The 26,670-nt window shown below is 39.9% G+C and overlaps 2 protein-coding genes across 2 annotated transcripts; both read right to left on the bottom strand.

Annotated features, from left to right (window-relative positions):
• Positions 1-220: 220 nt before the first annotated feature.
• Positions 221-18,035, bottom strand: alg6 (ALG6 alpha-1,3-glucosyltransferase). The gene is made up of 14 exons (XM_035653258.1): positions 17,839-18,035; positions 17,518-17,602; positions 17,073-17,162; positions 16,345-16,433; positions 16,139-16,221; positions 15,435-15,499; positions 14,473-14,658; positions 12,947-13,082; positions 9,132-9,217; positions 7,520-7,604; positions 7,192-7,262; positions 5,906-5,974; positions 3,957-4,149; positions 221-1,573 (listed from the first exon to the last, which is right to left on the bottom strand). Exons 1-14 carry the CDS (start codon positions 17,918-17,920, stop codon positions 1,376-1,378), a joined length of 1,518 nt encoding a protein of 505 aa, XP_035509151.1. The 5' UTR covers positions 17,921-18,035; the 3' UTR covers positions 221-1,375.
• Positions 18,036-24,170: 6,135 nt separating this feature from the next.
• On the bottom strand, positions 24,171-26,241 carry foxd3 (forkhead box D3). Its single transcript, XM_035653178.1, has one exon. The coding sequence runs from the start codon at positions 25,805-25,807 to the stop codon at positions 24,620-24,622; it is 1,188 nt and encodes a 395-aa protein (XP_035509071.1). The 5' UTR covers positions 25,808-26,241; the 3' UTR covers positions 24,171-24,619.
• Between the last annotated feature and the right edge of the window lie 429 nt (positions 26,242-26,670).

Below are 26,670 nucleotides of genomic sequence, written 5' to 3'. Positions count from 1 at the left end.
GGGCCCTTGTAGTATCTAGGACTTGTAATGAATATTTAATGATGTTGAGTAAAAGCTTTGAAAGATATAATTTCTGTCCAATTATTGGCTCTGTCTCTGCCAGACTGTTAGGGGTGATTTAGCGGACTACTTGGTAAATGTAGACAGTTTATATGAAGCTGCTCAAAATCTAATGATTTAACAATGTGGCAATAAAACCAATGTTCACTTTAGGTCACTGAGAAATTTTTATTTATTTTCACAAAAACTAAGTTTGTACAAAATAACTTCAAGAATGGATAAAAATATACAGTAGAAAACCGTGAAAAAAAACAACCCCTCAGATGAATAGATAATGACAACCTTTACTGCTACACCTGAGTCCAGTCGCATCAGGTATGCATTTTAATCACAATCCCTAGAAGGGGTACTGAGGGTGGATAAAACAACAGGAACACCTCACAACATCCTTAAGGCCACCACCACCACCACCTATAGCTTTAAACGTTACCACACAATTAAATCAATACCTCCCCCAACGGTCTAAACAATAACCGAACATTAAAACAGGTGTTCCTATTATTGTGGCCACCTCCTGCAGCTTGAGCATACCGGCACAGAGCTATCTAAAGTCAAGTGCGTAGGCTGCACACTGCTTACCTAGTTGTACTTGAGATTAGGTAGCAATAATGTGGTTTTAAGAGTAAAGTATCATTGGTCCAAGCAAAACATAATTCAAGAGAAGAGGTATTTTTCACATTAAGGAATTATGTAGTTTGGGAAAATGTACAGAAACAACAGATTTTCCTGAATTTACTTGGTCCAAACTAGAAAATATCACTACCCTTTAATTTCATTTGATGTCAGAGCTCATCTGAGTTTCCATTTTATAGTATAATGATTTTTCAGCCCACAGTATGTCTTAATAAGCATTTGTGTAGGGCTGCAACTAATTATTTTCATTATTGATTAATCTGCCAGTTAACTTCTCCATTACAGGTACTTCGTCTTTGAAAGTTCAGAAAACCGAAGCCCAAGGTGATAACATCAAATCTCTCGTTTTGTCCGAGCAACCATTTAAAACCCAAAGTTATTCAATTTGCTGTAATGGAAAACGAGGACAAGCAGAAAATTATATCTGAGAAGCTGGAACCATCCAATGTTTGCCGTATTTGCTTTAAATTTTACTTATATTAATTGCTTATCAAAATAGTTAATTTTCTCAGCTAATCAATTAATAATCATTGCAGCTGTACATTCATGCTATTTGCACTGGGGACACAATGGCACGAGTGAAAGCCTTCACGCACATTAGGAGCAGACATGCCCTACAATGTAACACCAGCTTTCCTGTAGCAAAATTAGGGCACATGTATTTCACTGCCTTTGGCACCATTCAGTTACTCTTCTTCTGGCTCTTTCTGCTGGGTGGCCCGCTGAACTGGACAATATTGAAATATAAAAATGTTCCCAAGAATTGCAGGAAAGCTGTAGTAGACACCAACACAGGAAACAAGTCAGGTAGATGTGGTGGAGGAACCAGAACTACACTCACGGCGCTCAGGCCAGCCATGGCTGCAACGCCAATGGAGAACTGTAACGTAGAAAGACAGTGGTTATGAAATGACTGAAATGAGAACAGGGGCTCAGATTATTTAGTAGGTTGAATTCATATTGAAATGCTAAAAGGCAAACCCAGGCTGAGGTGAAATAGCTGGGGGCAGGTGATACTTTAGAGCCGCATAAAAGGAGAGACGAAACATCTCATATTAGCTTGACAAAAAAAAAAATCTTAACTCAAGCTTGACTTACTAGCTTCATCTTGAGCTTTCAATCACATCTCACTGTCTTCATCAGAAATGGAGATTGCTCAGATTAATATTAACTATGTATATAGCACCTTTCAAACCTACCATTACCAAGAGCCTTATTAGCAAATAAGAATAACAAATAGCTATAAAGAAAAAATAATGGGTAAACTTACACATAAGAACAGATAAAATGGTAACATTAAGTATTTTTGAAAATATTTCTGACAAAAAAAACCCTGCGTACAAATTGAGCTGGGGAATTTTAGAAAGATGTGGTCGTTTGCCACGCAGGGAGGGTTATGTATAGCAAAAGATTCAGAATTTTTTGGAGTTTGACCGATTTTAGGGACTAAAATTTAGGATATCTCAGCTTCTGTAAACTGTGAAATACCCTTTAATGCAGACAACTCTGCTGTTTGATGAGTGAATTGATATTCCATACCAGAAACTGTCCCTCGTAAAACAATGAAAAGACTGGGCACCTCAGGCTCCGAACAAACCGTTAGCTTTTCCCTTAATTTTAAGTGTAACTATAATATCAAACCAATGAATGATTTAATTTGAAAAACCTCTTAAATCACATTGCATATTTATCACTGGATGACTTCATATTGCTCATTTGAGAGGTGCTATAAAGAAAGATTAGAGGCTTGCAGTATCACACTGCAGAATAGCCAATTTGAATTAAGGCCTACATAACTACTTTTTGCCTTGTTACAGAGTTGCAAACAGAACTGATGGTGAGAGTGAGATCATTCATGTGTCTATTTGGGCTTTATGACCCAGAGATAAGTCCGTGAGTAAGATGGAGGAAACACCTCATGCCCACACGCTCCCCTCCACCCCAAACCCATGAAACCTTATCGCCTTCATTGGGGCTCGCTATTTATGCTGCTTGTGTAAATAAATATATCTAGGCAAACCTGTGTTAATGACACGCGCTATAAAAAGACACCTCGTCTTAATCTCTGACACCCTACCGGTGCCCCTGTCGCTAAGGGGCTGGCAGCGCAGCCACTTCAGACGCTGTGGAAACTTAAATAAGTGATAAATAATTCTTTGGCTGGCAGCAGCTTTCATCCCTGGACAGCTTACACAGCTTACAGCGGCACATGATCTTTATTTATACAGTTGGGTATATCTTCTCACACGGTTGCAATTTAGGTCTAGTGCCACTTTCAAAGTACAGGCCACCTGGGATCATGAAATCAGCACCCTTCCTATTACAAATGCATCAGCTGTACATCCTCCTCCTGCCATCTACAAGACGTGAACTATTAACTTAATCAAGCAGTAATGTCACTAGCATTGTTCCCTGTTCACTGCCATATCAAAAGCAAAAGGACCCTTTAAACTTAAAGCTGTGTGTAGGATCGGAAAATTTGTGATTTTGGCGACTCCTAGTGGTAATATCAAAAAAGATACAGTGGTCGAGAGGAACTGACGCCACAACTGACCCTGTACAAATGAGCTGAATGGGCTGAAAGCAACACAGACTCTACCATTTTTTACTGCCATTGTCCCATGTCTCTAAGAAGAAAAGCTCATGGCATTAGAATAATTTGAAAGATGGTGTGATCAAATAGATACTCTAGACATAGTGGCTTTAAATTACTCCTATGAAGACATACAATACTGCCGTGCCGTGTTAATAGGTTTTAAGTAATCTGCATGACCTTTATTTTATTAGCAACCAATTAGAGCTGCAACCACAATGATAGACACTGCCTCCCATACACATCTCTGGGATTGCAGACCTCTGCAGCCTGACCTACAACTTCTAACTGATATAAATGCGCCATTTTATATTTATATATCTTTCTCATGCAGTAAGTCTTCTTGTTTTTTGTACTTTTTTCCATCAGTCAGACACAGCAGTACAACAAATGTCTGTTAATGCTGATTAACATAAATTTTGCTATTGAGTCCAGACATACTCAGCAAGGACTGAATTAAAAATTTGCTGGTCAAAAGATGTCTCTTGATAAAAAAAAAAACCTTAACCATAAACCATAAATATTTAAATGTGTAAAAGTTTTGACATGTAGGTATAACTACTGCTTCAACATCATTATATAGTATATTTCTAAGTCTGTAAGTAGTAGATCCTAGCAACATGTTCAACTGTACGTATGTATGTAACATTAACACCAGGACAACACTGACCTTCCATCTTGTAATACAGGCCAGGTCCAGTTTTGGTAGAAAGAACAGCATCTTGTGGTAGGCTCCCAGTCTCAGCTCTTCCTCTGAGCAGTGCTCCAGTGCAGACAGTAGATAGAGGCTGAAGAAGAGGAAGGCCAGCGAGGTCACAACATAGGGCACCAGCAGACCGTCCTTCAGAAACAGAGGCAGCATGCTGCACAGAGAGACAAGGACAACAACAATGGTGCATTTACAGTTTACAATTTTTATCTGGAGCAATGTACAATAACCCCAGAGTAAACAAGAATTGCTAAAGTCTTTTCCACTTTTTACGTGCAATATGCAGCTTGAGCTGTGATAAACAGTTGTATTGGAATACATAAACATATATATAGCATGACGGTGAATGTTAACACACTCATAATGGATTCTTATATACGTCCAAAATTACATCATTGCGGACAGGGCAACAGTAAACCACATAGCTTTTATCCAGCAGGCCTGCACAAGCAGTGTGTCCCCTGGGGAGAGATGGCTCTCACATTCATGCCAAGCTTATCTTAGTTTAGCAGAGGGGCATGGACTAGAACAACAGTTGACTCATAGTAAATCGCACATCACCCCAGCTTGGAAAAACCTTTCCACTCACAACAAACCACTCATTCTGATTTTTACTCCAACAAAAAAGCCCCATTCAGCAGATAAATGTTTAACAATTTGGAAATACATACTTGGTCAATTTAAACAAACTGGCTGCATTCTGTCCTCTTGAAATTGCTATGGTTGAGCATCCATTCAGCCAATTATGCTAACAAAAGATGTATTTTTTTTAAATGGCCGAATGTGTAGAGGATGCAAATAATGGGAGACTGACACTTAGACTGTACTGAGAAACGGCTACAGAATGACCTCCTGTCTCTGCACAACGCACACTTAGACTGCAGGCATGCAGACTATGCCATGTAATCCCCAGATATCCTTATACTAAACCACACACACAACAATTAGTGCTGCCGGAAGAATTTAACAACAGCTGGTGAAAGTTAGACACAGCATTTGCAGCACTACTTGTCTTTTCCACTCATGGTCCTCAGCTCAACCCATACCGTAGATCCATTTCGCTTTTTAGGATTATTGCTACGGTGTTTATCATTTGATAGTAAACACTGGTGGGACAGAAAGACAGGTGACATTGGACATTGCGGTTACGTGGTACATGCCGACGTAGCCACAGGTTCATTTTTTTCTTAAAGTGAGACGTAACTTTTGCTGAACAATGTTCACTGTGGCAACAAGGGACAAATATCAAATAAATTTGAGTTCTGCCTTGGTTGATTTTCCCTGATTGAAAATACAGTATGTTTGATTTGTTTTTCACTACTGGTGAAAGGTAACTGAGATAATGTTGCAGCATCGTTGGCATCATTTCTGCAGATAGCTGCATGGAAGCCTGTTGTTATTAAATAAATAGTTTAGCATTGTAGGAATTTATTTGCATCCGGTCGTTGATGTGACGTTGCCAGGCATCCAGCTGCCACTCCAGGAAGTGACTGTGCCCAGCCAAGAAATAGTTTAGCACATAACCCCCCCCCCCATCCCATAAAACTAACAAAACTTCATGCTTCAACATCATCTTCATTGTAGCCCAATACAGACAACCAAACACTGGCTCTAGACAGGGCCTCTCGTGTTTTTTGCGAGTTAGACGTAGTTTCGTCTACAAGCTTGGTATGGGAATGTGAGGCAAGGGGGTTGTAATCTGCAACTTCACTGCTGAATGCCCCTAAATCCTACACACTGGTCCTTTAATTTGTGAGCTGTGGACAGAGCAAGGATAGCAGTTTTCCCCGTTTCAAGTCTAAATCATAAGCTAAGCTAACCAGCTGCTGGTGTTAGCTTCACATTTATACAGATATGAAAGCGATAAGGGAATAGCATTTAGACTCTTACGTTTTTCCATATAGTCTTACCTGAATGTTGAGGTCAGCAGGAACCAAATAGCTACCAAGGGGAGGTCATTTAGCAGGAGGCAGACAGGCCTAGGAAAGATCAAAGTTTGAAATTCTCACTGTTAAACAAACTGTACAGTAAGTACCATTAAATAATATTTTACAGTAAGATGGGAAGTGAGGCCACGTTAGGTCAGAGCTGGATGTGAACTGATATCATGTGTGTATCATATTAAAGCAACTAACCCGATAGGACATCCACATGAATCGATTATTGACGGCCCCTCACAAGGCAGTCAAGTGTTCACATTGTACCACATTATTGTATATCAGTCTGCACTGGCGCGTATGGTACAATAAAACCTTCATCATTAATTTCAACATTAAAAGACCTGAAATTGATTCGCTAAGAAGTCACAGTGTTATGACTTCATGGCACATGTGTGTGACTGTGCACAAGGTCTGTTGTTAGTTGAACCTGGTTTCCTGCGTCACTGCTATCCAGTGCTGGTCGTACACTGTGCTCCAAGGGGGGCACTTTCCACCGGTCTCTGAGCCCATAATTACAGTCAGTGCTCTTTGGCGATCCTGTTACAGCCCAATAATTGATCCTGCGCAAACAACGCCCCGAGCTGCCGCCTGCCATTCTTTCCTAATCCCTGGACATGCATTACTGATTGATTCAGGGGGACAGGTGGGAGATATAACTCAATAGTTAATAAAGCAACAATCTACCCTAATCTAGATTAATAGATGAGCCCAGATCTAGGAACCAAATCCCTCACTGTCAAATCTATGTCAGACTTTTATACTCTACCTACAGCCGCCACAGCTTTATACACATGGATGTAAATGATAATGAATCAAACACGCATGCATGTCTTTATGCTCACATGTGAAAGTGCTGCATTTACTCTTTTAAATATGACCCAGCTATGAAAAACATCACAACACATATCATGACAATGGAAGCTGAGGGGGCTGCATTTGTGTCTGTGCGGCACAGAGCATGATGACAGAGGTGAATAACCTCTCAGTTAGCAAGTCTGTGCTTAAATAGATTGTTCCTCTGCAACTCTGGGAGTACAGCAGGAGGGTGATGTCACTTTTACAGTGCACACGTATTCATCTCATTAACAATCTGCAGGACAACTGAGATTTGAGGTTGGGAACAGAAGAATGGCTTCTTTTGTGGTCAGAAATTAAATCTATCCTCATGAATATTTGAGATATCACTACAAGATAGAAAAAGCACTATCGCTGCTGTCACATGGCGACAAAGTTAATGTTATTACCTCTGTACTTACAAGGCAGCCAAGAGGATGGACTTCTCGTGGACTTGATAGGAAAAGAGGAAAAACGCCAGAGCTGAATTAGCCTAAAAGTGACATTGAGATTATTAGTAAAACAGCTGCTAGTGTAATTGAACAAAAATACTAGATAGCATATGTTTTTAAAAAAGGCAGTGAAGGAAAAACCTGAATTAACAGAGGCATCAATAATGTAATTATTTGATAGTATTTTAGACGAGAAAGGGAAATGCAGAAAGTTCTCAAACAAATTAAAATGATTAAATTACTAATATTTGATTGGTTCTCTCTTTTTGACATTTTTTACTTTTTGGATGCCACTTACCAAGGCCAGTTTAAACTGCCAGAAGGTGGGTTTCATCAGAAGTTTGACTGAGGAAGGTAGGACTGCTAGAAGAGTGCAGGCAGTACTGGAAAACAATACAGATTATCAGATTATCTCACATCAAAAACAGTACAATTTCCAGATGAAAATCCCCAGTTGGAGATGAAGGAAAAAATAATTATACAGCAAAAGACATGTCGAGTATAAAATCAATTTCGAGTCAATATGAATAACTGCATTTGCACATAATTCCAGGCTTTCTGTTGGCTTCATGTGAAAACTGATAATGACCATTTAACTGAAACGCAGTCCACTATTTTACCAGGATGATAAAATGAACACAAACAACAAAGCCAGATTAGTATTTAGTCAGTGAAAGTAGATGATCTGATTTTGATGTTAAATGCAAACAATCAATATGTTGAACCAAAATCTAACTCTGGATCCATCTCAATGTTGTTTTAGACACAGCCTGCTCCGCAAACTAAGACCTCAGCTGTGTGGGAAATTACCAAATACAGGCCCCTTCGTAGGGTTAGCAGGCATTAGTTTAACCCTTCAATTGTCACCTGCTGGGGTAGGAGGCCCCGGAAGAGAGTGACTATGTGTCAGTGTGAATGTTCTGAGAGGTCAGGCAGTGGAATTGTTCAAGGTGTGAGGGCAACAATGTGTTTGTACTATGACACAGATAAAGACACACACAGATAGATGGAAATAATGATAGTGGTAGAGAGATAGCAGAGATAAAGGACCAGTAAGTGAGTATTAAGTGTGTATGAAAGCGAGTGTGTTACATGTAGGGCAGAGTTTTGCGGTCCGGAAGGACATGGATCACTTTTCACAGCTGATTCATTCTATGTACACAGTACACCCACACCAGAGCATTTAGCAATCCACGCCCTGTGCCAAAAAGACAAGAGTGTTTTTCATTTGTTTGAAATGCACTACAGTCAAAGAAGTCCAGCTTGATCCCCGGACTTAGCAGTCTGGCAGAAACGTGTCCATGCTGCGAACATAGGACCCCTAAATTTAGAGTGCTGGGTTATTTAAGCAGGCTCCACCATGACACAACTGTTGCATTGACTTTTTCTCACTGTGATTAGAGAGTGATCAGCTTTTGGTCAAAATAACTTATCCAAATACTTCCTGGGATGCTGTGTGGGGTACCGTACAGAGAAACCTCAAGTGCTTACTACGTTGTGTCCCCTGATAGCACGATTCATTTGTCTTTATAATATCACATCATCAAATAAAGCACATGATCCATAACATTTTTGAAAAGAAAATCAGGTCAATTTACTCTGCCTCCATTTCTGTATATGACGCGTTGCAATAGCACCTTGGGCAATTCAACTAATTGTCACCACATTTCCAAACACAGCTGTGTCTTCATGTTCCTCACAAGATGTTTCCTTAAGGGATAATCTTATTTCCACCCCACTGGATCACCGTCTTCATTCCCTTGGGCAAGCTCTGCTTTCCCAGGAAATTAGATGAGTGAAAGCAAGAGACAGGAGGGAGGGGATCAAAGAAAGAACGACAGAACGATACAGCAAAAATGAGAAGGAAAGGAGAAAAAAGTGAAAGCTTGTTAGAGAGACAGAGGGATTACCTGAGGTAGATCTGGGAGTCACTGGACAGAATGGATCTGATCTTTATCAGGATGTTCAAGCTGCACCATGTGTTGGCCACCTTATCCTGTCCACACACACACACACACACACACACCACTTGGTTAAATTAGTAATTATGTCAGATGAAAATACCACAACATTTTCAAATTCAATACATTGCCTGTGAAAGAAAAAAAATCCTCTTCCATTTTGAAGAGAAAGCAAATAATATTGCTGTAAGTAATTATTTCCTCACGGCATTCCCAAGGGACATTTATATGTAACCCTCCATCATAAATTCACTCCCCTGTCAGAAAAAGCATGGGACTTATTTGTAAACTTAGGCACACAAGGTCAAGTGTCAAACCAGAGTAGTTTCTGCATAACAAGCAGATACAGACCAACCACAGAGCACTGCTGAAAAATCTATAATTATATTAGGCTTTTATTGAATATATAAATTTTATTGAACATATTTGACTAAACTAATTTACTGAAAACTATGGCTACAACAAGCAATAATTTTCATGATCAATTAATCTGCCAGTTATTTCTTAATTCAATGATCAATAGTGAAAAATCACAATTTCCCAAAGTGACATTTAATGACTTGTTTTTTCTGATTAACAGTCCAAAACCTATAGATTTATGTGTTAATAATATGAAACAAAGAAAAGCAGCAAATCCTCACATTTGGGAAGTTTAATTAGTTAGAATTTCTGGCATTTTTGCTTGACAAAAAAAACTTGAATTAATAAATTATCAAAATAGATGGCAATTAATATCCAGCATAATTTTTCCTCTCATGTTAGACTGTAAGATTTTATATTGTTTTCATAAAAAACTAATAAAATCAGATCTTTAACATCTGTGAATGATATGAAAGATATGTTCCAACCTTACTACCAGCCTAAAAGTACTTGTGGTTTATAAGAGATGAGGAGGGCGTTGCTGTGAGATTCGGTTGATTTAAGTGCTTAAGCAGTTGTGCAGGGATCAGATGATATTGAGGTTCAAGCCGCCACTGTGCACTATGATATCACACAACACAGAGACAGCGTGCCTAGATCAGCTTTATGATTCCACGGTGAATGGTTTCAGTGTGTGGCCCTGTCTAGAAAAACTATTTCTGGCCTCCTCTCTCTCCTCTGTGCTACAGCTGCTCACATCACAGCTGTGTGGATCTTAATGGCAGCCTAGTCAGCAGCACTAGGCCGTCCAGTGTTGTGTTGTCTCAGCCCCTTCCCTCTCTCCCTTCTCTCTTTCCTCTCCGCCTCCCTGCTCCAAATAACCGCTACGGGAATGTTCCTGGATACCGCCTGAGGGGAACACATGAACGACGGGGGGCGGGGGGTTGCCCCATCATCAAATGTAAGGGGGCGAGAGCGGTGCGGCTCCTTCACCTATAAGCTAGCATGGAATTTCACAGGGAGAAGCATTTGGTGCCATTTTTGTGAGCAGGCAGCAACGTGAGACGCCAGAATGCAGCTCAGTGGGTAAACTTACAACTGCTCCCACCCAGAAGCTGCCAGGACCACCAGTCACCAGCCCTCTCCTTCCCCACCACCCCTTCTCACCCCTGTCCCCTTGTCCAAAGCTTCTGCTTACGTGCACAATTTCACAATTAGTTCAGGACGAGTCGCCCCGGCAGCCTCTCATGCTGTCGTCACAGGGGAGTATAGTGTCTCTCACACCCTGTGTATTATGTTTGCATCATTTCGTTGAACAAATACTGCCACAGCGCATGCTGCCATCTGCTCCCCTGGTAGAATTTTCAATTACTTCTCACATCCATGACACCTTGTGGTGGGTGCCACCTCAGGGAATGGGACAAGAGGGGGGGATACAGGGTTTCAGAAATGAGAGCTGCCTCTGAGCTGTCAGTCACACAGAAACACACACAGTTACCTATGCTTCTTCCATGACAGCTTTCAGCACTTTCAACTTAAGTCTTTGAAGTACTCTCTCCCTGTTAACTGTGGCTTTATTTTTAAATTAATATCATATTGCTATACCTCTCAGAGGCAATGACTGACTGACCGCAGCATTCAAATGTGTGTGCGCGCTATGACACAGTCTAACACTCTCATATTCTTTCCAAAGATGAAGTCGGTAGCAGTTGTCGGTTGTGCTCTGATACTCCTTTAAGTGTATCGTTGGCCCCACTCATCAGTCCATACGGCTAGAACATGGCTGCGCTATGAAGTGCTGAAACACCCAGGCCATAAATTAGTTAGATTTATCTATATCCTCTCACTGTACATCCTGAACTCCGACACCTCCCAGAGATAGAGTGAAACTGATCTCCTGACCTTTCACCATTTTATTCCACTGTTTTCTTTGATCCCGCAGGGTATCCGTTTCCCACTGGCTGAGCACTGAAGGGTGGAAGGGTGTTCACCACGCTGAGAGTATGGAACAGTGTGTGGGCCATGAGGAGAGCCACAAAGTTTGTGTATGACTTTCTGAAAAGCCTTGTGCTGTAAATTGATAAAATCCCCATGAAGAGAGGGCTTTAGCTTCTTAGAAAAGAACGTCACTTCCTAGAACATAGTGAATCTTCACTCATCCTGAACAAGTAGGCACAAACAAAAATTCCAACCAATAAAGCCATCACCAAGAAATCTTATAATATGAAACAGCCGTTCTCCCTCTATAACTGGATTATAATTTCGAACGATCCCTTGCTGTGTTGTGTCTTGCAACAACATCCTGTTCAACAGAAATTACATTAATTAATTAAGGGAAATAAAGATACCACTTCTTACTAATTTAATCCAGCCTGATACTTACACAACATACTGACATTAACAGGAGCCAATTAGTCACACACTGATTGATTGCAGGATCCAATGTTGTGTGTATTGCATGATCATATCCATGTTGACTATAAGCTGTAAGGGACTGTATGAAAATGATTGGGGTGAGGAGGGGGCTGGATCCCCAGTGCTGTTAATATAGTCTTTGTTGTTGTCTTAGAAAAAAACAGCCAAACCCTAAACCCAATACCTCAGAATGATAAATGTATGGCAAATATACGAATGGTGAAAATACAGGTATTTATAAATGAAGAGCCGATTAACAGTAATTACTACTGCAAATTGATTAAACCTGGAGTGAGAAAATGTTTTTTAATCCTCATCTCATCCTTTCCTCCTCCCACTTTAATCATTTATCTACAGTCCCTAACTTTGATGGGTGAGTTAAAATACTAAACACAGCACCAGGCAACATAAACCGGGTCAACATACACAGAACAGCATCTCTGTTGTCTTTTAACATAACAAAAGATGGCATTACATATATGATTATTAAAGCCATAACAAATCCCTTATTGAGTCGAAATGCCTAACCTTCTTCATTTTATGCTATTTATGGTATTTAGGACATTTGATGAATATAATTACAGTCACATTTATTCATGAATTTCTAAAAGCTCCCTGGGATACACATTCTTATGCATACCACCAGAAGGGATAGTGAGAAGGTTAACCATCTGTACCACCTCAAGGGCAAGGAAGGCTTCGACGCAAACTGGCACAGGAAATGTACATGTGACCTGTATAGATCATCCAATTTTCAGGCCATACTGGTCTTACATTAGTTAGCCTGTGTATTGAGCTTTTATTAATCTTCAGGAGATATTATCTTGTTTCTTTAAATTACATATTGGGATTGTGCGTGGAGAGCTGCTATTCTTAGATGCCTGCATGACAAGAGTACAAATGTGTTTTTGATAAGGCTGAGCCGCAAGATCATGATTCTCAGATGTGGTTTTCAGTCTGACTTTTCATTCAGAAAAACTCTACTGTACCTCAAACAGACCACGAGCCACGGGAAAGATCCTCCTGACCACCTGCAAGGCCTGACTGGGGTCAGACAGGAAGGGCAGCCAGCAGAGGGCAAAAGTCACCAACACAGTTGAAGCAATTCTCACCAAGAGGAAAAACCTACATGAAGAGGGTCACATGGAGAGAGACAGGCATCATGACTGGCTGCAAGAGGTACAGCTACACCACAAATAATAAAAATATGGCAATTCCTAACAAACTTTGGACATATTCTGTTACTGTAAAAAAAAAAAAACAATAAATACAAACATTGTTGGCATTAGCATGCAGTTTAAGTTAGTCTTTGTCTACTGGTATTCCTCAAACAATTAGTACAGACTGTCTGCAAGTCCTAAATTTGGGATTTGACCCTTGTGCAGAGGAATGCAGTGAAAGCCATGCATCAGCTGAAAGTCTTCAGTGTAGGTCAGGCTATCTTGTCAGCTGTAACTGTGAAGCTGCTGGTTAAGTTGCACACACAGCATAGCTGAGGAGTTTGGGCATGGCGAGAGTGTCATCTGGACATATCTTTCCCCCGGCCCTTCTAATCCAGCTCTCCATTTGCTACTAAATGCCCTTGGTACATTGTTACTAGATAAACAGACACTGGACACACTAGTAACAGCATCCAATCTGATTACCTCAGTCATTCTGTGGCTCTCCTGAGGACACCGCTCTCTTATAGACTGACATTACATATCTGCTTTGAGCACTCAGCTGACGCTTCTATCCTGAGTGACAAAACCATATAACCAAAACAATACGCGGTTGAATAGTCGGGACTTCACAGACACAAAAATAAATCCTCTTGATTTTGCTTGCCAGAACTATGGCGGAGGTTGCTTTATCGAGACACGAGTTGTGTTCTTAACTAACTGCAAGAAATAATATGTGGACGTCTTTTACTTTCCTTTCTTCCACGATGAATTGTTTGGTCACGCTGTATCATCAGTGCACTGTGGCTTGAACTTTGACTCTATACTATTGGTTGCTGACTATTTTGGAAATGTAGGAACTGAAGCCAAATACTGTTTATTACATGTTGCTCTGGATCAGTGATCCTTCACATGTGGTACTAGTACCCCAGGGGGTATTTCTACTGTTACAAGGGTGCATGGAAAGGTTGGAGACGAACTAAAATAATTTGAAAAAAATTATTTTAGGAGGTAAATAAAACATGAACAAAATTACAAATTGATCACAATTAAAAGTGTGCAAAAACTAAAACTAATAGATAAATGGTTTAAGCGTCCAGTATTTTCTGCCACTCCAAATAGTAGTATTATGACTACAAACTTGACCACTACTGAAAAAAAAAATTACATAACTATGTCTTGTATGGATTCACATATGGTGCAGATCAAAAAGGGTAATATTAAGGTTACTTGAGCCCATCTGCCTGTGCTGTGTGGGTGCATTAAACCCACTGCTGTAGATAACTGCATGCCTTAGCTAAATGTAAAGAAAAGAAATGTCAAGTGCAGAAGGAAGACAAGACAAACAGACTCACCCTCGCCCCATCGGGCCCAGTTTGATACACTTGCCCAGCAGGTAGCAGAAGAAGGGCAGAGCATGGTACAGCTCCATCTGTTTGTAGTTGAGAGCCAGACAAAAGGCCACGGAGCCCAACACATCCCAGCCCAGACCCAGAGCCAGAACCCCCCACAGGGCAAAGCCTAGACTCACTCCATTGTACCTAACATGGTTAAGGTCAATATTGTAATAAAAGTGTCTCCATTTATAAGATCAAGAGTTCTTTTAAGTGGAGATAAACAACTCTATTGCTGGTATGCAAGAAGTATCTTATAAACAGCAGCTGATCCGGGGTCAGATCATCTTCAACTCTTTCATTGTTGTGTGTAGTAGTGTTTGAATAATAGCTTCATACACTGGTGGAAAGAAGCATTCATTTTCTGTCTGTTTTTTAATAGTTTTCTCATTCTATCATAACATAACAGAATGGTACACTGTGTAAATGAAATAAGATAACTATCTCTCATGTCAGCTGCTGTTTCTATCTATTTACGATCTGATAGAGGAGCACATGATGTGCACATACATCTTGTTAATTATCTTGTTGCTGTAGGGGAGAAATGTCCAAGTATTAGCTTTTCAGGAACTATGAAAAATAAATCTATTTTCACATTAGAGTTTTGTTTCAATAATGCCATTTAGCAGCGCCATTTAGTGGTATATATCTAAAATAACAAACTTCCAGTTTTAAAGTTTACCCTTACACAACCATATTACAATTACAATCAATTCAAATCAATGTGCTACAAAGGCTGTGAGAAAATATACTTACTTAATATACTATTTACTTGATATACTACTCTATTAGGATTGGGCCTTTAAAGACAAGGCTGCAGCTTGCTGTTAAGTTCAGTATTTTACTTGAAGTCATCAAAGCAAATTACAATAATGATATCACAGTGAATAAATAGTAGAAATGCATCTTTACATAAAGGATACTGGAAATGCCCGTAGTCAATGAGGATTAGCCCTGGGTATAGAAGGAAGCAGAACAGAGTGGAAACCTGGAGACAAAGAAAATGAATAGGTTGCTGGAACATAAACATAATTAACACTTAACTACAGTCCACTGGTTATAAGTGTACAATAATGCATCAAAGGTTGTTATAAGTTATCTCATGTATCAGAAATGTGGACATTTGCTAAACTTTTGCAGACTTTGCTGTGTGAAAGAGAGATATAAACAATATAAGCTGCTTTCTTTATTCATTCATTCCTTCTCAGTAGTTGCTTATTCATACATGGAGTCATAAGGTGTGAACTGCCTGTCCAACCCTGCAATTAACAAAGGACAATGCATGCTGCCTTTTTACAGACAAAGCTGATATGTGTCTGTTGTAGCTGCTGATCTTGTAAAAACTGTTAAATAATTTAAGACACAGTCAAAATATTACAAAATATCCCTCTTAATTGATTGTACTGTTAATGTAATTATATTTGCTGTAATGTAGTAACTTCCTGGAAAATGTAATAACTTTAAATTATATTGCAATAATGACTTTATGATTCCCCAGTCTGGATGACCAGGGCTGTGCAATCAGCTTTAATAAGGGTGTGCTTCCAGACTAAGAGGAAAATGTGGCTCATTTGGGTCTTTAGTTGAAAAAACTATTATATGTTATGACATACTACGCATGTGGTACCTTTTTTTTAGAGGATCCATCAGTCAGGTATAAACAGTATAAAATCACAGCGGGGATGTAAATCAACAAATCTGCCACCAGGACTGAAACAGAACAAAGAACCATATTAGACCACATCAACTTTGTAAGCAAGTACATTACTTGTTATTCCAAGGTTTTGGTAGATTATAAAGTTTTTCCACTGTATTTTCTTGTGGTTACTGTACCTGTAGCTCTCATGAATAACTTGTGCGCTGGACTCTCATAACCTCTGGATTTGTGAAGCTCCACCCATTCAGGGTTTATCATCTTGGCTCTGCAGGAAATCATAGACGGCAGATTAAGAGAGAGGTTTGTTTTTAATGTTGTTTTCTAATCTAAAAAATCCTAATATGATAGAGGGGGCTGCTTTTGTATTACCTACTATCAGGGTATATAAAACAGAACACAAAAGTAAGGAGAATAGTAATGTATGCCATATTTAAGGACCATTGTGTAGGATTTAGTGGCATCTAGCAGTGAACTTTCAGATTACAACTAATAGAACACCATTGGCGTCTATGTATTTGACGACTTGGGAATGAGAACGGGCGGTGAAGTGTGTAGGAGAAACTACATTGGCTGCGAAACTCAAAATAAAGGCCCTATCTACAGCAAGTGTTTGGTTTGTCCGTCCTGGGCTACTGTAGAAACATGGCAGTTCAACATGGTGGACCCCATAGAAGAGGACCCGCTCCTTCTGTAGATAAAAACAGCTCATTCTAAAGGTAACAAAAACACAACAATTCTTATTTTGAGGTGATTACATGAAAACATGCTGATAATATTATATTCCAATAGATCCTCCTAAATATTACACAATAGACTTTGAAAACTCCTTGGGCTTGTTCTTTTCAATACACTAAAGCAGATACGTCATGTCAAATATAGTCTCTAAATAGTAAAAACTACTTACACGTATGCACAGATCAGGCTGTGGTAGGCAGTCAGAGGAGGGTAATCAAGACCCCAGTAGTTCAAGTCATTCTCAGTTGTGTTAAAGTACCTGGATGAGAACAAACGTTACATATACTTATTCTGAAACTGTGTGTAGACATGCTGGATTGTATAGTCTCATAGGTGCCTTGTACAAAAACATTACTTTTATACATGAAATACTGCAGTTTTGGGTTCAATTTAGTCACTTCTTCGCTGACTCGTTTCATCCCATACCTGTGGCAGCCTGTTGTGGCTGTGACTAACAGAATCTGGCCTGAGTAGTGTGTCTTTGAGTCTGACCATTACAATATTTCCCTATGATACGACAAGCCTTCGAGAACACACAATCACCGTTCATGTGCCTGAGCATGTATTTGTCACACTTGCTCCACTGAGTAAAATAAATGAAGCTGCAGACTGACCATTCCTGGACAGGGAGGTTGTAGGTCACTTCTTGCCAGTGCCTCTGGGCTTCGTAATCGCCAAACATGGGAGGTTTCCCCGCCCCTGGAGAATAATATTTCAGCTGTTAGTCTGGTGAATGGGGAAACTACATCAATGAATGACAGCCGGCAAACTACAACACAAAACACACACACACACACACACAGACATAGATGCTAACCACACGCACACTCAGTTATATATATATCAACAACCTTTCTTTTCAATAGGTTTATAGAAAATCCCCAGCAGTTAGTGTTATCTCTGCATGTACAACGTTAAGCTCACACATTCCTTACCGCAATATGACTTTAACGAAACACCCCATCTCACAACAACGCCGAGCAACACACAGATAGAGACGAGACTCCACGTTTGCATGACTTCGGACGGAAAATGAGCTAATTGAGGAGAAATACACTGAAATAAATAAAAATCAGTTCATTGAGCCGCTTTTTACACTCTGTTTACATTTCCTGTACACGTCATCCTTCAAGACTTCGTTGCGCGTTCTGATTGGTCACTGCACGCTGACGTAGGCGCAGAGAGCCATGAGGCGTTCAGGAACAACACCGGCGACCCAGCTGTCGTCGAGCAATCGCAGCACAGTTTAGGTGACAATCATTGAATCAAACGAGTTTTTACTGTAGCTGCAGCAGATAGATGAAGTTGTATCTGGTTCCTTTAAAGGTCTGGTTACATCTCGTGTCACTTTCACCGTTTTTTGTTGATAGTTGTAATATTTCCCAGCTGCGATGAATGTAACATCAGTTGAGACTAGATTTATGACAAATTGATGGACATTGTGCATTATTAAAGGTCTATTTGTCCACTAATATCTTAATAAGTTATAGATGATGATGAATTCAGAGGTCAGAACTTGAAGAAGCGTCTTTTATCTAGCGGCAAAAGAGCATTTTCAATAATATAGTAACAAATAGACTAAAAATATGTGGAACACAATGTATAGATTATTACATTTTGAGGGAAATCACCCTTTTTATGGTCGCCATAAGAAGTAAATTCCTTACTTATAATATCAGGGTCATTAAGCTGGTCCATTTCTGTATGGTCAGTTTAAATATAGGCCTGACAATTACTATCACTACATATAGGCAACATTTATAACATATATTTAAAAAATATATAAAAATATAAATAAACATTTGAGATATCCCAAAAACATTATCTAAAATAAGAATATTGAATTTTAACTATCAGTATAATAGAAGATGTTGGATCCAAAAAGATCTAGAGCCTAGGAACAACTAACTTGTAATGGAGTTTAGTTCAAAAAAGGAAACGTTTGCTCTAATTTAACTAATGCTCAGTATATGTTTATTTTGAGATTCTAAATCTGTCAAAACACATTTCAAAACATTTAAATCTGCATTTTGACTACGTGTGTGTCATCTGTTTTTTAAACTTTATGGTGACTTACCAACGGCGTAGCAACAAACACTACTATTATATCAACTTCAGTTGTCTCATGTGTAACTAGTTTATTGTAACCTTCTGTATACAGATGTGTGTATGGTTATACAATAACTCCCCTTTCCGTCCCTTCACAATGTACATCTCAGCCCAGGGACATATTCTCCTCTGTGACCTTTTCTTCTGTTGACACCATCATCTTTGTTCCCAAGGTGTTGGGATATGCTGGGTGAGACATGTTCCTTGTGGTTCTGGCATCAATTATGCATAAATAATAATAACCACGGACAACTGCTGATTTGCAATGACACTTTCATTACAACGGCAGCAGCCTATAACTCACCGGTACCCATTAGTTATTAATGTCTGGCCACGCCAGCTTTACTTTGTCATTTATTGCTTCATCTCTATGCCTTTTTAAATATTCAGTAACTGCTGTACCTACATTTACTGTCTGTGATCTCCGCCCAGGAGAAGGCTATAGCTTGTGGTGGAAGATGACCTAGTTATTATGGAGGCCTGGGCCTTGCTTGCCAATGCCAATGCAGTCTATCATATATATAGTCAAGTTTGCTACATCACGTCAAACTTGATCTTTTCTGTGTTTTTGTCTCATGTCTGACGGTAAACATAAGAACCAGACATAGAAGTCCTGCTCTTACTTTTTCACTGTAGATATGTTCTTAATTGCATCATCAATTACTTGTTTAGAAGTCCCTTCAGTATTTATGCATTATGCATTTACAGGTTATTCAGCTTTGTTCAACTGAGGCTTTATGAACCAAGATTATTCCAGAGGTGTCTGGTGTCAGGGCAGGACTATTTCAGTGACATACAACATGCCCTCTCTGGCTCAAAGGTCAAAGGTAACACATTAACTCCTTCTCTTGAAGAATGTTATCACCCAGATGTTTAAAATCCAACATGAGACAAGTGAATAGGGACTATTCTGCTACATAAAAGCAAGTGCCACATCATATGAAAGTTGACATTGCAATATCAAGCAATGTATTTTCCTGTAGATAAACTAAACACTTGACACCTGACAGTGAAACAGCACAGACAAAAACTAAATATAAATGAGCTTCTTGACTTTAGAAACAGCATTTGACAAAAACTTCTCACCCATGTTGACTTAAAAGTTCAGACTGAAATGAATATCGAATATATGTTGAAATGCAAATTTTAATATTTATCTCTCCATGATAATCATATGTTCCAGCTCCAGAGTCTGATTTTGGTCAACTAAATGTACATGGGTTCAAGAGACTTACAGTATCAGTGGATTAGTCACTCTGTAGAGGCTAAATCAGTAGCATTAAATACAGTAACGTTGTTAAAAGACATGTTTCTCATACAACACTACGGGATACCATTCATTCATAAAACGACAGATAAAGAGTACTGTCTCCTTCAGTGTTCAGGCAGGTAAAACCTGTCAAATACACTAAACAGCAACGCTCAAGCATGTAATTCACTAATGCTTTGATATTGTTTTAGGTTGAACACATAATCCAATTAGGGCCTTCAGGTAAAACACTCTTAATTTGGTCAAAGTGTTTGTGTTAGATCATTTCATTTGTGAGTAAATCAATCACACTGAGAAATCCGGCTGCATATAACTACAGCAATTGCAATGTGTTTGTACAAACAGTTAAATTTTACCTCATTATTTCAGGTGGGTCAGGTATACTGAAACACTGAATTATACTCATCACAATGAATGAATTACTGAAATAAATGTACACCTTTTAATCTGTCAATGTATTGATTCTTTCTGCTTTGAACAGTTTTGCATGAACAACAAGGGCTTCATGGGTGTTCATAAAAAAACAAGGCTCCACAAAAAGTGGAACTTGTAAAACAGTATGTTTGCTGCAAGAACCTGGTTTATATTAACCCTTATATATCTGAAGACAGGTATATGAACTGTATATGGAATGCATACTGGTCTGATAAGAATCACTGACAATGTGGTACCATATACCTACAATAGTGTCCTTTCCACTGAAGAGCCCCTGGGAACATGGCATCTGTTACCTTCAGTGAGTTTCTATGAATATAGTAAGAACAGTGTTAACTGTCTCCACCTTGCACACAGGTATCCACAGGTGTGTAAAACATCCAAAAACATATAAACTTATCAACAAAAAAAAAAACATTTTTCTTGTGTCTGGTTAAAATCCAGATCATTTTTGAACATTTTATTGTAAAAAAAAAAAAAAAACACAAAAAAACATTAACTTGAATTAATTGTCATGTTAAATCAGTTGGAGTTCAGTCGCTGTTGAAACAAGACAACAATCAAACACACAGCGTCGCACACAAAGCCTGTCGCTTGAGACTGATATAGCCCGGCTGCAGGAGCTGTGGGAACCTCACTGCAGACTGCTCTCCACCTGTGCACGCAGGTCATTATCGAGCGGGCGCGTTTGCTCTTTAAATGAGCGCTTTCGTCCAATCAGCAAATTGTATTGTTGGCGACATAATAACGTGAAACACCAACAACTGCGTGTGTTTTCAGTACAATAAGTGATAAAGGGACAAGAGAGGAGGCTGCCTTCATGGAGTTTAAACAATCTGCAGTGCTTTTGTGGAGGGGAATATTATTATACATCTCTTTGTATATCACACAATTAAATATAGGCTGTCGTTTGAATAGTCATCAACAACTGTTTTGCATCTGGGTTTTTATAATATTTTTAACACAGTTTTCAGCTTAAGAATAATGTTTTTTTGTCCGATTGAGTTTAGGTGGAATCTGCTGTATTTAAATGTGGTCGTTTCCCCAACAGCTGCTATACTGAAACCTTGAATTAAAATCTAATTAACATCAGCAACATTTGGTTTCCTACTCAAATAATGTTAGTTCTAGCTGAGCCTAAAATACTATATGCACCCCCAGTATGAAGCTGTGGACATATTTTGATCAATGGGGTATGTGGATACAAATATTGACCATATTCATGTCGCTCATCATTATTTAAAAAACAAAAATGCCAACGATTGGAACAGATTATTAAATTAAGATGAATTTATTTCAGTTTCTTAAAGTAAATCCTGCATATTATGTCTGATTGCATATATTCTATAGATGTATTCAAGCTAAAGTATTGGACAAAATAAAAACGATTAATTTGGTGTGCCGGAAAATGTATCCTCCATCATTTCAGGTTGTGACGTCTTCCTAAATATTTCTTTTATGTTTGATACCCCTGATGACGAGCCAGAGGTGTCAGTTAACGCCCCCTAGCGGCTTGAATGTCGTCTCTTCCGAGGTGTTGTCAGCCTGCAGCATCACCGGTGCAACATCACACACAGAGACATCACACGGGGTCTGTATGTGCAATTTTACTGCAGGCACTCTTATCCGCTGAGACATGTGGAAGCCGAACCTGCCTCTCACATGGTGTAACGTAAATAAATCAGAGACGGAAATAATTGTTATAAACGTGTTGACCCAAGTGCAAGATGGACTTTCGATGTTTAAATGCTTTGATGTTTTTTTTTTTTATGAATTTGTCTGTCAGATATCCCCAAAATGACACACACAGAGCTGCATTTGACAGCATCTCATATTGTTTTCCCCACATACACCTTAATCAAAATGATATTGTACTGACTGCACCCTGAATGTGATCTCTGGTGGTGCCCGGACGCCTCTTTCACAACCTCTTTAAACTGCCTCTTAGAGTGGATATGAGAATATTAAATACCTCCTTAGTTTATACATTGAGAGTCGAATTATGAGGAAAATATAATGACAGAAATTAAAACTCATCGCAGAGCCAACAACTTCTATATTTATGTCTCTCTTTTTTATTTCTAGTGTATTATGTGTTTCGATTAGAAGAATAATCAACAGAAAATAGCCAATAATGTGCGTTAATGGGACAAACAAGGTTAGTCTGGCAATAAAACGAATTCCATAATACAACATGATACTGTAGACATTACATGCATTACTATGCTGCTATTATTATTTCCAATAATAGGATGATCAAATAATAATAGCTCAGTAATAATAATGAATGAAATGCCACGGTGACATTGGAGAAGCCTTTTGCATCATCAGCACCTTCTTCGGTGTCTGAGAGTGAATTGAAGCAGGGAGAGAGGCTCCTTTCTCTTTCTCAGGGGGATCAGATAAATATAGCGCCTATAACCCCCCCTCACACACACTCACACACACACACACCAGCCCGATCACCATTTGCTGTTTGTGTAAAAGTGATTAGCCAGACACAACTGCGAAACTGTTACCTTTATAATAGCCGAGCCGCGGAATATCCTGTAAAACGACACGAGGAGTGATGTAATGGTAAATTAAAAGGTGTCTAAACTGTGACCTCCAGCCAGGGATCATTATCAGGGAAAACAACCATGAATATAGTTTTAAAAACAAAAACAAAGACTAAAGATTATTTACCCATAAATGTTCATGTAGCCTATTTTACACCAGTTGATCTTAACATCTAAAATATGATGTGTGATTTTTGGTCAGCATGAAAAAGTGTAAACATTCCGCAAATAAGCAGGTAGAAACTGCACTAAATGTCAATATGACACGTTTTCCCTTTTACATAATAATTCCCCCTTTTCACCTATTCTTTACATTTAAAATCCAAATAAACTCCATGTTATTTCCCTTATTCTTATCGGCATCAATTATCGTTTAATTTAAAGAGCAAATTAAAAAAACATTTATTTAAGATCTTACAGTAAAATTGCAATACAAGTAAAATATAAATCTAAAAGGCTGAAAAGAGTTGATATGGTTTGTTGTTCAGCTGCTGCCGTAAAAGTTTAATTCAATTTCTCTGTTACTTGGTAAATATAATTAGCTCATGGTGGTATGGCACGGCCTGCAAATAAAAATGAAACATAAAGAGGTACATTCAAAAATATAGACATTTTACATTAGGAAAACTGGATCATACTAATAATTATTAAGCCGGAAAGTGATTTAGTACATTTAAACACATCATATTCACAAGATAAGACAACCTTTCTTATACGTGATAAATCTCTGAAGTGGATTTTTATAATGTCTACAAATCAAAATTAAATTTCCATGTCTTTGATTTGTTTTATGCCTGGATAGCGTGAGAGGTTATTTATATAAAAAGAATATTTTCAAGAATATATTTCTCATTAAATATGTTATCAAACAATTTAAGAATAATGAAAAATGATGTTAATTCTTTCTTAGATTTATTTACAAATAAATTCAGTTTACAACACAATATAGCTACATAGAATTACATATATTTGATCTTTTTTTAATTATAAACAGACTATTTTTTCAGAGCTTTTTTGTGTCTTGTATGAAAAGGAAGCAAGAAATTGTGTCCAGTTGAGCTTCCGATACAAAAAGAAAATGTAAAATAATTAACACAGATCTCAAACAGGAACAACAGAAATAAGACAGGTAAAAGTCAAACAGGTAAAATCATTCTTTTTTTACAAATATTTACAAATATTACCTGTACAGAAATATCTCCTTTTTCGTTTTGCTCTGTGTTTCAACAGTCTTTACATGGCTACAGAGTCCAGTGTTGCTTATAGATTTGTGCTGTTCACACTTCCCCCAGTAATAATGTCTCTATATATAAAAATAAGAGTTTATTTTCTTATGATTTTCAGTCACTGCGAAGGCCATTTGGACACTGCCGCCGCCGTCGCTGAAGGTAAAACGTGTCCAGAAATAATATTTGACGGTACGCTGAGGATGGGAGCGATAGCGGCAGAGGTCCGGGTCAGAGAAAGGGACTGCGCGCTCAGCAGGGCCGACTGAACGGTCACCGGAGGCCGCAGGAAAGCCTGAGGTGAGGACGAGGAGGCGCTGGACACCCCGATGATGTTCTCTATACTGAAAGACGGTCTGTTTGAAGGCTCTGATTTGATCATGGACGCCGTGCTCAGGCTGTTGAGCTGAAGTTGAAGGCTCGGGCTGAGCTGGGAGTTGAACGCCTTTCTGTTCAGCTCCGCCGAGGGCAGGAGGGGGACACCCGGGGGCAGCATGTGACCTACAGGGGGGATGTATGGGTACTGCAAAGCCGCCGGATGGGAATAAGCAGCCGGGTGGATCCCGTAGTGCCTCCCGTAGGGCCCCCCAAGGCTGTACGCACCGAAACTTTGCATCATGAGAGCAGTCTGGTCCCTGAGCATGTCCGGCTGAACTCTCTTGAACCTTTTCCTCCTCCTGAGGAAGCTGCCGTTGTCGAACATGTCCTCCGAAGCGGGATCCAGGGTCCAGTAGTTGCCCTTGCCGGGGTTGCCAGGTTCCCGGGGGATTTTCACGAAGCAGTCGTTGAGGGACAAGTTGTGGCGAATGGAGTTTTGCCACGCCGGGAACTTCTCTCGGTAATAGGGGAAGCGGTTGCTGATGAACTCACAGATCCCGCTGAGGGTGAGCTTCTTCTGCGGGCTCTGGAGGATGGCCATGGTGATGAGGGCGATGTAGGAGTAAGGCGGCTTTACCAGGCTGTTTTTGGGCTTCTGGATCGCACCTCCCGCCGCTGCGCTCTGGTCTTGACCCTCTCCCTTTCCGGTGCCAGTCTCTCCCTCGCCGGAGCTCTCGCAGCACGGGCTCCCTCCACCGGACCCGATCTCCTCCTTCTCCACCTCGATCTCATCTTCCAGCTCCTCGTCGCCCGCTTCTCCTCGGAGGTCGTGCAGGATGCCTCCCCCGGGGCTGTCGCAGTCGCTGTCCACCCTCTCCATGCCCTCCTCGTCTCCCTCGCCCACCACGTCGATATCCACGTCCTCCGCTGTGAGCACAGTTTGGCCGGACATGTCGCTGGCTCTTTCGCTGCCTCCAGACAGGGTCATCTCACGGCTTACTAACACTTTTTTCTAAAAAAGTCTGCCGGAGCCAAAACAACCGAGCAGCCGGGTGTGATGAGTAGGTGGGACCAAGCGCGGTCAGTGCGCACACACGGCGGCTCTGCTGGACTTTCTGGTCGCCCCTGTCAAGAGATCGGATGTCTCCAAAAATCTAAATATGGTTGAACCGGCAGCGAGCCAGCCAAGCCAAAGAGAAAACTTCAACTTCTACAAATATTTCTCCACTCGGTAAGTGAGCAAAGGCCCCCGAAAGCGGCGAGTCTTGCCTTGAAGTTGTTTGGAGGTGTCGCGAAATTGTGCGCTCCGACGTCCCTTCTCGGTGCGTGTATTTCCTACAGGAGTGATATTTGGAGAACCAAGTCGAGATGACACATGCTGCTTTTAAAGGCCGGAGCTTTAAAAGGACTGTCTGATAGATTACTTTTCCCAGTATAAGATATACTACCAGTGCAGGACACGTGGTCCGGTGACGACAGACGCCCCCTCTCCTCTCTTCTCCTCCCTCCCACCCTCCACCCTCCTCTCTGTTAAACCATGCAAACTGGAGTTGTTTCATGGATTTGTCAACAATGGGACATCAGCAATGCTGCTTTCCGCTGATTTCTGTGTTCGTCCGTCATAGACCATTTAACGGTGGCAGAGGGAGGAGGAGGAGGGGGAGAGAAAATTGGCCTGCATGATTGAAAGATCTGATGCGCATTAACGTGGCTGCGTAAAAACAACCCCAAACCTTTAACTTTGCTAATGCAAACTCTGTTGAAAAGCTGCAGAATGAAAACGACGACAGCTAAGTTCACTGAATCCTCCTTTAAGTTCCTTTATGTGTGTGTGTTTTTTTTTTTTTAATA

This window comes from Morone saxatilis, unplaced genomic scaffold (genome assembly GCF_004916995.1).
Source record: "Morone saxatilis isolate NCDOM2014 unplaced genomic scaffold, NCSU_SB_2.0 Contig12, whole genome shotgun sequence".
NCBI classification, from domain to species: domain Eukaryota; kingdom Metazoa; phylum Chordata; class Actinopteri; family Moronidae; genus Morone; species Morone saxatilis.
Note: the sequence above shows the minus strand (reverse complement) of the source record. Positions and strands in the feature narration are given on the sequence as shown.

Coding starts and splice junctions, on each gene's coding strand:
- foxd3 (XM_035653178.1), bottom strand. CDS start 25,807: ATGACCCTGTCTGGAGGCAGCGAAAGAGCCAGCGACATGTCCGGCCAA.
- alg6 (XM_035653258.1), bottom strand. CDS start 17,920: ATGCAAACGTGGAGTCTCGTCTCTATCTGTGTGTTGCTCGGCGTTGTT. Junction 15,500..16,138: donor ATGGATCCTCTAAAAAAAAG/GTACCACATGCG, acceptor CTTTGTCTCCAG/GTTTCCACTCTGTTCTGCTT. Junction 13,083..14,472: donor CTGGGCCCGATGGGGCGAGG/GTGAGTCTGTTT, acceptor CTCTTCATGTAG/GTTTTTCCTCTTGGTGAGAA.